Here is a 13890-nt window from a genome sequence, read left to right as displayed (position 1 = left end):
AGATTTTTTTTTTTAAACATTTTTTTTGAAGTAGAACAGGACAAGTTTTAATTATTTTATTGAACAATTATTTGTTTCATTGAAGAACGGAAACAGGAATGTTGAGTTAAATGTTACTCATCCACCCCAACCCCACTCATTAAAAAATGAACAAAAATGCACCCCCCATCCAAAGATCCCCATAAAGTCCCATTCAAAATGTTAAATGAAAAGAGCCCTTCTCCTTCCAAAAAGTCCCATTAAACATGCAAATCTTCCTTCAAGCAATCCTCTGCATTTTGGCTAAACCCTTTCAGTCAACAGGCTCTTCCTGGGCCTCAGCAACATCCAACTCTGATTCTTCCTCTTCAGTATCACTGTCCAACCTTGTTGAGGATGGCTCTGTGTCAGGCTCAAAGAGCCTTAGGTTTGCCCGAACGCCAACCAGTTGTTCCACTCTCACATTAGTGAGCCTGTTGCGAACCTTTGTATGGTCTCAATAGCCATGCAGTAAGCAGTGTGCTATGGCATGGATATTCAAGTGTACTTGAATGGCATCTGTTTGTTTTAGTCAAGATTATGCTAAAATATACTTTCCCCAACTATGTTTAAGTTCCCTATGAAGAGCCAACCTTCAATTTGGAAAATTCCCAGTTTATTCCCATAAATTCCCGTTTATTCCCGTGGAAAGTTTCCATCTTGGAAAATTCCCGGAATTTTGAAACCCTATTCCTATCTCTTCACTCGCATTCACTCAATGTTTACCTGAGACAAAACACAACAAAACACTTGTATTAATGGACTTTATTTTTGTCTTTAAAAAAAAACCTCACCGAATAGACCCAGGTTCAATCCCCCCCACCGTCTCTCCATCAACACATTTAATGGGTTTGCTGTGTCCTTTGGCAAGACGTTGACTAACAACATCTGCTCGCTCACTCAGAGTGCTTCAGATTGATTATTAAATTACAAAAACACAGTTGACAACTCAGCAAATCCATCCATCTCCCTGTGTGTTTACCGGAGACTGTGATACATACAGTGCAGTTAATAATAAAACCAGCTCACAGATGTTACTGTGCAACTGATGTGGAAACTGTTTACTGTTGCTGTAGACAACCTGGAAGCTAAAACTGCACAGTTTAATATAAAAGAGCCGACGGACAAACTGAACGTCTTTATGGTCTGTTAGTGATGACGCTTGCATGTCTTTATCTCTTGCTTTTCTTACTGCTGTGTGATATTTCTCTGTACTGATTAGATGTATGATACTTTCAGTGTGACGACAGCCGCCTTGATATGTATGGAAGATAATAAGTGCAACGTGAGAAAAATGGAACCTTCGTTTCAGAATTTGAAAAGTGATGTCAGAATTGTGAGAAACACAATTCCGGGATCAACCTGACCTCAGACTTTTTCCTGTTATGAATTTCTCAAAATTGAGATGGCATTTATAATTGACTTGGTTTTCAATGTTCTATTCTCAGAGTTGTTTTTGTCATGCTTTTTTTCTTCTGTAAGTATAAGCAATGAATAAACGTTCTCTTTATTATTTGTTCTTCTGAGAGTTTTATCTTGCAATGAAAATATTGGTTTGTGTGAAATTAATTATATTTGCTCATTGTAGCTGCATCTTCCACCCATTGTCTTTCCTAGCATATCAAAAAAACACAGACACACACACAGTGATGGGGGCCCACACAGTCAGACAGTGGTTTAAAAGCACTTTATTGTTCATCAAGGCTACTTTACGTACAAAAAAGGTGGCCTGCCAAAACCTTTTTAGTAGAGACACAGAGCCACAAATCGACTGTAGTTTACTTGATACCATTTTTTTTTTTTTACAGTTCAGAGTATTACTACCACTAAGTACATGCTACTTCCACTTCAAAAAGGACCAGGAAATTGTGGTACAGCCAAAGTAAAGACCAACTCCACTTTGATTTATCTGCACAATTTTCATGTTGTTCACTTGGTTACAGATCAAAATGGCCTCCACAGATGGGAAATGTCACATCAGATACAAGGGTGATGAACCAAAGCCTATTTTCAGACAAGCAGACGATGAACTTCAGCACAACTAAAAGTATGAAAATGCAGTCAGGATTTTCACCAGTTCAGAATTCTAATTTCAGTGAAAAGCCAATCTGTGTTATCAAATGGACTGATGGTTCTCATTTGTAGCTCAGTTCCCATCTGTAGATCTAACACATCAAAATACCTTCAAAACCCAACATTTATAACCCTTACAAGCACATGTGGAAAACGTACTCGCCTGCTAGCCCATCACAATGTTGTTGTTATTATCATTTCAATAGTTAAATGGAAATGGCCGGCAAGGCTCAATGGGCTAGTGGCAGGGTTATGTTCAATAGGCCTCTAAAAGGACAATCTCTTTTGTTCGGATGTCTCTGGAGTCACATGATCGAACACAAGTTAAATGATTGCAGGACATTGCAATGGAAGTAGCGATTGTCCCCGACACACCAGTGGCCTTATTGTGGTTTCATACATTTGCTGTGTTCCTGCACTTGAACCTTTACTCTAACAAGACAAACTCTATAAACAAAAAAGATCAACTTTTTTCACAAAAAAGAAAATGCAATGATTACAATATAAGGACAGGAAAAAAACAACAATTAAATAGCTACATATCATTAACAAATTAATTGTTCCTCAAAAAATACCTACGATTTTTTTCTCTGTACATTCCTTACGCACAGCGTAATGATGGTCTTATAGTTACCTATTATAAAAAAGTATTTTTTTTATTAAGTGATTTTCCTACAGTGTGTAGGGAGTGTGTGCCGAAGCAAAGAGAGAGCCTCCTACCTACAGGGTGGTAGTGAAATAATAAGGAGAAAGAAAAATAGAAAAACTAAATCCTCTGGACACTGAGCCCTTTTCCCTCGTGTTTTCTCACATGTTGCTTTCTACATCAAATATAAATCTGCTGAATCTGAGGGGGGGAGGGGCGTCACTGTGAGACCCTCGGTGGCAGCTGAACATCTCCTGGCTCACAGGTCGTGCTTACAGAAGCTCAGCTCCTGAAGCCCTGCTCCTCCCCGCTAAACATCTCCATCCAAACTCTGAAGCTGTCACAGAAAGCACATTTAGACTAAGAGTACTTACTCCTTTTGGAAATGAGTCTCATTCTGATCGAACATGCTGTAAATCTCAATCTGATTCTACAACTTGTCAGTTTGCTTCAGTCTAGGATGGAATGTGTGGTCATTCTAGAACATGGGAGAAAGAGTACTTCACTGTGGTTACGGTCATTTTGATAAAGGATGAGTACATCCATCACAAACACACATGAACCGCGTCACCTTTCAGCCTCAGCGCAGAGACATGAAATCATTCTGTTCTTTGCAGCAGTATGACTCACATCACTGTCTATTGTTACGGCCTCAGTATATTCTATGCTCCCAATGTTCTCAAAAAGGTTGTCTGTTTTTGAAAAAGAAGCTTATTTCTCCTTTTATTATCACATCAATTGTAACTCCGGGAAAGTGTCAGAAACCCAGTTGGCCGTGGCTGTTATGAGCTCTGTCTGTCGATAAGGAGAAACTGAGGCCTGTACTAAGTTCCCTAAAGGAGGAATGTATGCCACCTTGGCGCAGGCTCTTCAACAGCAAAACCATGTTTGTCTCAACTGCAGCAGTCTAGCTTAACTGCAGATACAATACAAGGTTGTTCAAAAATGAAAGCATTGAATTAAAAAATATCTGGACACCAAGTCAGGACAGAAAAGAGTCAACTGGTGAAGTATTAGAGCTGTGAGATCCGAATGTATCTATTTAACGTTTGTTTTAGCTCTTAAACATTAATAAGACCTTACTATAAACGATACCCTGTTACTTGAAAGCATCATCGCATGCTAGACTATTCTGTATTAAGTACTTTTAGTAATACAGCAGTAATGGGAGTTAAGGCTGGTACCGAGGTGGTGACTTTAAGATGACACAGACTCATAAGAGTACATTTGATCTCAGGCTGCAGATGCTTCTCAGGAGAACAAGGCCTAGTTGACTATTCGTTGCTAATTTGGTGTCTCAGATCAGTCATGCTGAAGGTTGTAGCATCCTGTACCACCGATGGATCAACATCTTAAGAAAACCTTTATGGGCTGCGTATCCCGAAAGCCATCTCAACACCAGGAAGATCTCCGCTCTGCTGCGGGAGCGACGGGTCGGTAGCGGCGCTGAGAACGTTTTCGAGAAACGCAGCTCTCATCGTTACACAGAGCCTGTCCGGAGGCTGTCCCGCTATAGATGATTGTTACCATACTGATATTAATGGAAAACAAAAAAAATACAAAATTGTCATAATAACAATAATAATATGGAGTACGACTGACCCAGCAGTGAGTGTATAGTGTCTATGTCCGTTACTGACATCGAAAGAAGCAACAACTAACGTCTGAATGAAAAGGCTAATAGTAGTTAGGATTGAAATGCGGCTTAAAAACATTAATAGATACCAGCTATTAAAAAACAAAACAATAAAAAACATGCATCCGTAAAAAGCATTAGTTCACCCTTCAAACCTTTGTAGAAATAGACCAAACCACAGTGTGTAGGAGAGGGAGGGGTAGCAGGGCGTACGTCAAATATAATTACAACACCTGTGTTCAAAGAGACATAAAAACCAAGGTGTGTGTGAAGAGATCGAAATAATCTTCTCTCCCCCGGTCCAGAAACCAGACTTTTCCTCCCCCGCCCCCAACCACAAAGTGACATGCAGCGTCATCTATCCCCTCATCACTGTCAGCAGTTAAGCCAGTGGAACACATCAAAGCTCATTGTTCAGCTACACTGACTCTGGTACAGCTGTGTTTCAGCCCTGAGCTGCTCTCATAATGCCTGTGATGTCCATCCACACCGCAGTTAACTGATCCCATAACCTGCCTGTGCTTGCAACTATTTGGCACCATTACCAATAATAAGCATGAAGCAGTTTACACCTGACGTTGTTTTCCTTAACTTCTCTTACTATGCAAGCATGTGTTTGTAGTTAACAGCTACACTTAACAAGCTGTGATGTGACCACATGTGCTTCATATTGAACATGTTATACTGCCCAACCCCACTACTATACATTTCCCATTAAACAAAAGCATACAAATGCTACTTTACATTCCGTGCCAGGCCCAGGGTGAGAATATTCCCAGCTAGTCTTCAGATAAACTGTTGTTGAAATCTAATGGAGTTTCCTACTTGGGCAGGATGACAGCAGACTGTGTCAAATCAGCCCCATTAAAACCTTGATGTGTCACTCGTTAGTTACCCTCTATGGCAGCAGTGCAAGCTAAATCGATCAGCTAAGTATTCATACAGTAACAACACCAGCACAACACACACAGGGCAGAGGGAGAGAAGGATAGTGAGAGGATGAAAAGAGATGGAGATCACATGATGGCTTCTTGTTGTTTTGTTTTCGAGGTGGGCGTTCATAAACATCGTGGAGGTTTCTTTGGTAGCACAGTGGGGTGGTTTGGGATTACTTTTCTCCAAAGTGTTCTCTTTTTCCAAAATTCGGGCATCTCATAAGCAGTACACAAAACACTACACAAAAAAAAAAGCAGTACACAAAACTACTGTTAAAGAAACAAACAAACAGAATAAAGAAGAAAATGAAGAATTCAAACATCGCCTTTCTCCTCTCTTTATGTACATACAACGACAGACTCTTCGCTCAGCTCCAAGCTCGACATGCAGGGATGATGAATGATTGGACGGAGCAGCTTGATGCTCCGGTCGAGTCCCAAAGTCCAACCTCATCGCTCATCACTCATTATTGTCTGGCGTTACCACCAGAAGACAGAAGGGGGGGGGGGGAAAACGTCCGTGTTGTTATTGCTTGATTCTCTATGAGTGCAGACTTGAGGGTTTTTCCGATGTTTTGAGCAGACCAGCAGACAGGCATTCCCTCTGGGATGCTGGTGACAGAACAAAGTGACGAGGGCTAGGGTTTTGGAGCCGGGATGATCGGGGGAGAGAAGGACAAATCCTTCTGAAACCCCGCCTCCTTCAGGAGACCACAGAAGGGGAGTGGTTGTGATTGACCATGTGGCTGTCGGGGGAGGAGTTTGGGCTGCTGCCGGACGACGAGGGGCTCCCCTTGTTTTTAATCTGCAGCCAGGTCTCGCCCAGCGCCTTGGCGAAGTGGTCGTCCACCGAGCCGGTGATGGACACAGAGTTGGAGGCGGTGGGCTCGGGCTCCTTGTAGTTCTTACCCAGACTGCGGCGGAAGTGCTCCTCAATCACCGGGTCGCAGGCTGTATTGGCTGAAACAGAGAGGATAGGAAAGAGTTTTTAGTTCCCATAACCAAAACAGAAACATCTCTTAAACTCACTAATATAAAGTTCAGTGGGAGTTTTCTTTTGCCAAGCATCAGTTCAAACACTTCTAATGAGCATTTGAAGTCAATGGAAAACTCAGACACTCGGCTCCACTTTCTCATTGCGTTTTTTTTTGTTTTTTAAATCACCGATTTAAATTTCATTGCTAACCTCAATGAGATCATAGGGATTTCACTAAGATCATAAAAACGGCCACAGTCGAGTGAAGCCACGGGAAACATGACCGACACACACAGACGGGACGAATAAGACAGACGTGTTTGGCTGAAGCCTCGAGTGACGAGATAACAGACGAGGTGATAAATAAAGAGTGTTGAAGACTCTGAGACTCGCTGACCGAGAGCTGGGAGGATTTTTTTTTTAGCATCACTAATTTTAGCAAGTCCGTCTGAATGTTAGGAGTATAAGCGGTTGTGTTTTGTCTGGAGGCTGATTTGCACTTGTGAAAAGGATTCCAACAAAGTGCACTGTATGGGAAAGTATGATTTTAGGGACATATGTGCCCAGTACTTCATAACAATCAATGGATTACAGAGGTTTGTCCAACCCTCAAGGTCTTTCTACAATAAACCGAATCAACGAATACACTAGAATTTAGAGGCGTAGGACGTGTCTGTCTTTCTGCTGTGTCTGGACTCACTGTTGATTCTTCTGTAGTTGTTAGCCAGGCTTGAGCAGCCGTTGTGGGACAGGTTGCAGTTGCGGTTGTTGGCTGGGGCGCATGTGATCACTGAAGGACGATTCTAAAAACACAAAGTATTGGGACATATTCAAGCAAAGAAAACAGACCAAAGGGAGGTGGAATGATACATTGACCACAAGGGTTTGAAAATAGAACATCTATTCTCCTCACCATCCAAGGAGACTGGCTAATGAAAGCACACTGCTTAAATCTAGGGGGGGTTCTACATGGGTTGAGGTTTTACCCAACAATTTGAAAAATATTTAGTCTGGTGCTCGAACCAGAGAAACAGGAAGTGCGGGTTACCTGCTGGCGTTCCACGGCGCTGACTGCGTGCGGCACTGTTGCCATAGCTGCCGTGCTGCTGCGTGCAGACTCCACCATGCTGTTTTTGGTGAGCGCCAGCGGCTGGTCCATCCCGGCTAAGCTAGCCAGATGGTGGTGGTGGTGATGGTGGTGGTGGGCATGGCTGTAAAGGTGGTTGCCGTGGACTCCCAGAGCGCTGGGCACCATCACGCGCTCGATGGGGCTCCGGCTCTGGTCCTTGGACATGGGAGAGCTGCGGTAGTCTCCATTGGGTTTCCTGGAGGACAGAGGGACAGAAAGAGGAGCATTATTGAACTGCTTTCCATTTCCTCTCACTCAGATTTGATTAGAAATGCACATTTAAAATATTTGTTGTCTACTGAGATGGCCCCTTATCAAATGTTTTTAAAACAGAACTCTCTGTGTTAGGGATGAGCTCAATACAAAAACAAAACAGCAGGCTGGTGGCAGATCGTGTATCTAATGGAAAAGATGAGCAGTGTGAAGAAAGGAATAAAGGCAGGTAGAAAGGGGCTCCGAGAAAGGGTTGAGGGCAAAGAGAGGTAAGCTAAACAAAAGACTGATTGTATATGGTACACACACATACACTCTCTTTTCAGATTGCTGTAGGGTCTGATAAGACTATTTTGTACAAGCACATGCTCTCTCTCTCTCTCTCTCACGCACACACAATGTTTGCTGTTAATGAAGGAGGAAGGAACACTCCTAACTGTATCCAACATGGATGGGCTCCAAACGTCCCCCTGCACAGAGGGGCAAACAGGCACAAAGTTCAAAGCTGTGGAGTGGTTTCCTCAGAACAGCGCATCGACTGTATCTCCCCAGTGAGCCTGAAACCAGCTGCAATCACTGCTGTCCAATGGAAGAACTCAGAAAATCCAGCAGGGCTCCTACAGCACAGACACATGCAGAGGAGCTGCCTCTATCTGCATCTCAACACACTTCCTAAAGTTGATCCATTCGTTTTTTGCTCTACAACCACGAGCTGAATACTAAAGTAAAAAAAAAAAGAGTAAGGCTGCCACACAGTTCCCATATGAAAGACTTTTATTTCCCACGACAACAAAATCCCCCTCTCCAATCTGTGAGCTCATATTTGAATCATTGAAAAAGCAGCGATAAGGGTTAAGAGATTAAAGTAACGACAGTTTGACAAAACACAGATTTCGGCCTCCTTTTTTTCTCCAGCTCCCAGCTCGAATGAAAACTTGTTTGATTTGTAGAGAACTGGCGGCGCCTGATACCGTGCGCCATTGCTTCCAGTTTAACAGTAGCAATTATTTTGCTAAGTGCGTCAAATGTGGTCTGTGTTCTGTATGTGTTCAACTGTGTATTACACCCTCCACGCCCCTCCTACAGTTTGAGGCCCAGTTTCAGGGAGCAAGATTTATTGCACTCGCCTCCTACTATCTCTCCTTTTCTCCAACCTCAAAGCCACATGCATAACGACACAGCCATTCACAAATTAGAACTCACTGACTTCCTACTTCCTACACCGACATAAACACTTTACATACACACAAAAGCCTCCATTTGGAAAACAAAACAACGGTACATTGTACTATAAATAATAAGCTGCACTCAAAAATACAGGAAATTCCCTCTTTGTGCTTCAACAGAAACTGTGTGGGGGCTTTTCTCCAGAAAAAGCCTGAATGTGAATGCAAGAGCGAAAAAAGCTGCAGCAGTTTTTTTTTTATTTTAATTTTTTTGTTTCGATGCAAGACAAGAAGTTCAGGCAAACAGTTGTAGATCCATGTGACCAGGCAACCTGACTGCTGGGTCAAGCATCTGGAACCCACAGCAGCGTCCTCCACAAATAAATAGTCTCCACAGAATATAGAGAGGGAGAGAAGAAGAGCTGCCGAGAGGCGGGAGGCGCGGTGTGGGGGGGGGCTGCATGTGAACGGTCCGGACCTCTGCTTAAGAAAGAGTGAGGTCGATAGTTTCCTTCGTTTGTGCCGAGCTTACATTAGCAGAGAGACACCCCCCTTTTCTTTTTACTCTCTTTGTCTTTCTTTCTCTTTTCTCCTCACAGTCCGCAGCAAACTTCCCGAGGGTTAAAGAGGGAGACACTTGGCAGCGCTCTTAGAAACCCTGGCCAACCGCTCGTCAACAGGCTCCCATGTTTTCCCATAGTAGCATCAGTTATCTGTGTCGAAAAGTCAATCAATAACGGCCTCGTGGAGTCAAACAGGTAAATATAATGAATTTGTTGTTTTAAATATTCGTATAGAACAAATTCACTTTTGTAACCTCCTGTAAAACTCTGCTATCGTCAAATATAAACAACCAGCAGATTACTTTAGAGGCAAACGGATAATGAAGCTCTCCCTCTCAGCAGCTGGGTGTTGAGTTAGATTGTGGAAGTTGTTCCAAACTTTAATCATTGCCAAGGAGCAGGCATGCCCACATCCTCACACAAGAGGGGCCAGTTTCAGGAGCCAGTGAACAGGATCAACAAATCCGACCAATGAATGGCGTAGCTGTCGAATCCAACGCCGTCCCCGCCCCTCCTCGCCTGATTGCCCACCAAAACCCCCGGACCGCAGTTCATGCCAGGAATCGGGCATTCAAAACCGACCCTGAGTCTTTTGTCTCTCATACTCACCTCTCAATTATGGTTAGGGTCGCAGCTGGGGAGAGAGGGAGAGGGCGGACAGCGAGGGAGACGCATGCGGGCGGTAACAAGGCTAGAGCTGAAGGGAGAGGGGTGCCATGTCTGGGGCTGGAGGAGAGGATGAGAGCTACAAGTGGGACAGGCAGAGAGAGGGGGGGCAACCTTTAAAAAGTAAAGAACTCTTGAATTTGGCCCCTACAAGAGGACACTAAGTGAATAAAAGGAGTGGGGTCGAGGTTGGGGACGCAGCTGAATCTTATTTCACAACTTAATACTCTCCGGTCGAGCATCAATATGGAGCAAGACCCACGCTGAGGAGGGGGCAGACCGAGAGAAGCTCAGATATAATGATGCTGGAATAGATTTGAGAGAAATGACTCAAATATACAGAAACCACCAGCACTCTGACTGCAGGTACAGTCCAACTCCTATTTGTCCTGTTAGCCTAAAGAAAACGTCAAACCTCGCTTTGGTCCGTCTTCTTTACTTGAATATTTGCACGTTTTTTTCCCACCGGTTTGTTTTCATAATGAGAACTGTGTGACTGACATCAGAATAGATATTTTTGACACAATGGAATAAAGAGTATTTTCTATTTCATTCTATTTGACAAGAGCCTGGGTTTTGTGTAGCCTGGCATTAGTGGTGGTCACTGTGGTTGAGATTCACTGGAAGACCCCTTCATTTCAAAGTTAGAGAGTCCAACCCTCAATACATAAATGATGCTCATATATCTTAAACAATATTACACCACTCTGATCTGTCATTAAGGCCAGCCTTTTGAGTAACCCTTCACATGACACCCTGTCTTCAAGTTAACCTCAAGTCAAAGATCATGACTGCGAACCATGTTTGAGTGACTTGAGTGAACAAAGCACATAGTCAGCCCTGTGAAGTGTTTCTTAAAACAAGCCGCTTTCTTTGAGCTAACTTGTCCAATTGTCAAAATGGAAAGTGAATCAAACAAATAAACCCATAACTTTAAAATGATGGTTGAGTTTTCCACGTTTAGCTTTATAGTAGACTGCCAATTTGGTGAGTTAGCTATATTTTACTTTGAGGGAAAGATACAGGAGCTATAAAAGTTCCACGCCTTTTCTCACAATTGTCCTCTAGTCTTTTAGAGAAAACCTCACTGTAAATCTTTAGAGAGAGAGAGAGAGAGAGAGAAAGAGAGACACACACAGGAAACATCTGGGAAGAATCAGGGCGTAGAGAGGAGAAGACGACAAAAAAAAAAAGCAGAGGAGGATGAAGGCTCAACCGCAGGTTACAACCAGGCCCGAGCTCTGCGAGGTCTGCTGAAACCCACAAAATGGATACACACACACACACACACACACACACACACACACACACACACACACACACACACCCACCCTCTCTCTTATGTTTCCCCCAATTTGGCCTTTGGGGAAACTTCCATGAGAACAATTTACTGATGAAGTTCCCAGTAGAAGGCAGCTGCACTTTCTGTATGCAACAGTACTTACTGCAGCAAACTGGCTACACTGACTAAATGTAGCTTTTAGGGCCATTTTCAACAGAATTACGTTTGAGAGAATCATAAAATAAAAGCAAGGCAGAGAGAAAGATGAAGTACTACTCTGAACAAAGTCGACGACAAATGTCTTTTTGGCAATTCAGCCAGTATGAGCATGAACAAAACATGAAAAAGAGAGAAAAAAGGAACATTGGCTCAAAGCAATCCCCAGGTCAACTTGTCAGGTTCATCAAAATCTGACTTAATGGTTTTTAAAATGTAATTCAGCTAAGCAACTTACTATACAGAAAAGATACACAATACACTTGGTATATTATAATGAAAAAAAAATACACTTAGTTTCGATAAACATCAAAGCTTATCACCTGAGAAAATCAACCGTGAGTCCATGTAACCAGGCTGCTGCATATACACTTTCCTGCAGTCATATTCCCCAATTAAAACCCTATAAAAAGCCTTGCTCTGGGACCGGCTCTTATTCCTAAGGAGGAATGAAACAGCTGAGCTAGAGGACTTTTATTCTGGCGGCTCTACAACTGCAGAGCGGCGGGCAGGCAGCAGCAGGCTTCCAGCCCGCAGGCTCCAGTGGACAGGATAAGGCTTCTTTGTTCAAGACTCCTCCTACTCCTCAGAGAAAATAAGAAAGTATTGCCTCTGCTGCCTGACAAGGAGCCCTCTCACACACATGCACACACACATGCACACAAACAGATTATCACAGATGGGCAAGCACACATGCATGTACGGACAGCGCACAAAACAACACTTGTGCATACCTGCAGTGGCTGCAGAAGGCCTCTGCGGACTCAGTACAAAGAGATTGTTTCCACATATCAGCCTGCAACTAGGCCTATCGATGTGTTCCATCAGGCTTTTATATGTAGAATTTACCATGCTATAAACTTTGTATTTATATTACAATAGTGACTTCACCACGAAACACTAAGATGGCTGAGAAGAATAAACTCAACCACATTTAATTCACAGCCGTTCGACAATAAACAATTAAAGAGAAAAGCCTTAAGAGGGTTCAGAAAGTTTAGTTTTCCCGAGTCTATGCCTACGCTGACTCCAGCTTGTTATAATTGGCAGTAACCTGAGCTTACTGCCGCTTAGCCCCGCCTCAAGTCTAAGGTGTCAGGTGCCTGTCTGAAATATGACTGAATTGAAAAGACAAAAGAACGCCTACTATAAGCCTTGTGGCAGAAACGCACATCATTTAGCAACCTACAGTATGTTGTCAGCACAAGGGAAAACTGCCATTTAAGCAAAACAAAGGTGTTTCTTTTAAAGAGAAGAATGAACACAAAAGCTCCTGAACATGCAATAACAGTCTGAGCAGAGCAATCAGTGCAGACAGAAAAACAAGCTACACAGGCAGAAGCAGCCAGCAAAATCCAACAGCTAGAATGGTGTCAGATAACCATCTCTGGACATTTGAACTGAGTGCGTGTGTGTGTGTGTGTGTGTGTGTGTGTGTGTGTGTGTGTGTGTGTGTGTGTGTGTGTGTGTGTGTGTGTGTGTGTGTACACATTTGGTGTGGTGAGGGGTGGCCTGGGTTTGTTCTCTAGCTTGTTGGCAAGCTGTTACCAAAGAACTAAGTCCATCATTTTCAAATTAAACCTAATCACTGTTCCTACTATTGACAGATGAGTTCAATGAAGCGGACGGCTCATGTATTTTAAATAAAGACAGCAAAGTACCCACCAGTGTTTCCTATAAAAGGCTGTTTTCACCACATTATTTTTAGCTTCACTTTTTCTGTAACAATAACCCATCATTCTCCAATTTGGTGTAATCACTGTTCTTTGGAAAGGCAGAAAAACAAGGAGGAAAAGTTTGTCAGAGGCTGCCTGACTGCAGGTTCAAACAAGTCTCTCAGAAGTTTACTTTGCCAGGGAAAGCATGCCCTCAGAGAAACCGCATATGAAATGACAAAAAAAGCGATGCATTTCGGATGGCCCCGAGGCAAATGTTCAACAACTACATCATGATGAAGCTTCGGAAAAACCCCAGGGTTTAACTTCAAGTTGCAGCAAGTCAACAAGCAATTCACTTTTCTTGTGAAGAGAGTAACCAACAGTACCTGGAACCAAATGACTTCCGAGGTCATAATTCAATTGAAGATGAAATAAAGGGATTAAGGGTAATCACAGGTTGCTTCTAGTAAATAATCACGCTACAATGAGCAGTTTGGAAAGTCATAAACATAGAGTTTTGAGTTCAGTTTTCCTTTGACAGAACCTACGTTTTACTCAACAAAATGGTTGCATTTAGAAACTGTGGCCAGGAGTTGCAACACCAACTGAAAGCTGATATGACAATAAGTCCCATTGTACTTTAGCAGACCGACTTATGAAATAAGTAACTCGTGATACACGAGTAGGAGAATTTGCTTATCAATGTATGCAGA

At 42.9% G+C, this 13890-nt stretch overlaps 1 protein-coding gene across 2 annotated transcripts in view; it reads right to left on the bottom strand.

The window, feature by feature from the left end:
• Positions 1-1686: 1686 nt before the first annotated feature.
• vgll4b (vestigial-like family member 4b) overlaps positions 1687-13890 on the bottom strand; it is a 34444-nt gene continuing 22240 nt past the window's right edge. For both annotated transcript variants that reach the window (XM_010772721.1, XM_010772720.1), the window contains 3 exons: positions 7333-7609; positions 6985-7087; positions 1687-6268 (listed from right to left, as the gene is read on the bottom strand). In XM_010772721.1, coding sequence (XP_010771023.1) covers positions 6012-6268; positions 6985-7087; positions 7333-7609 — 637 coding nt within the window. In that variant the 3' untranslated portion in view covers positions 1687-6011. The remainder of the gene's footprint in view (positions 6269-6984; positions 7088-7332; positions 7610-13890) is intronic.

This window comes from Notothenia coriiceps, unplaced genomic scaffold (genome assembly GCF_000735185.1).
Source record: "Notothenia coriiceps isolate Sejong01 unplaced genomic scaffold, NC01 NC01_scaffold00011600, whole genome shotgun sequence".
Classification (NCBI taxonomy): domain Eukaryota; kingdom Metazoa; phylum Chordata; class Actinopteri; order Perciformes; family Nototheniidae; genus Notothenia; species Notothenia coriiceps.
Note: the sequence above shows the minus strand (reverse complement) of the source record. Positions and strands in the feature narration are given on the sequence as shown.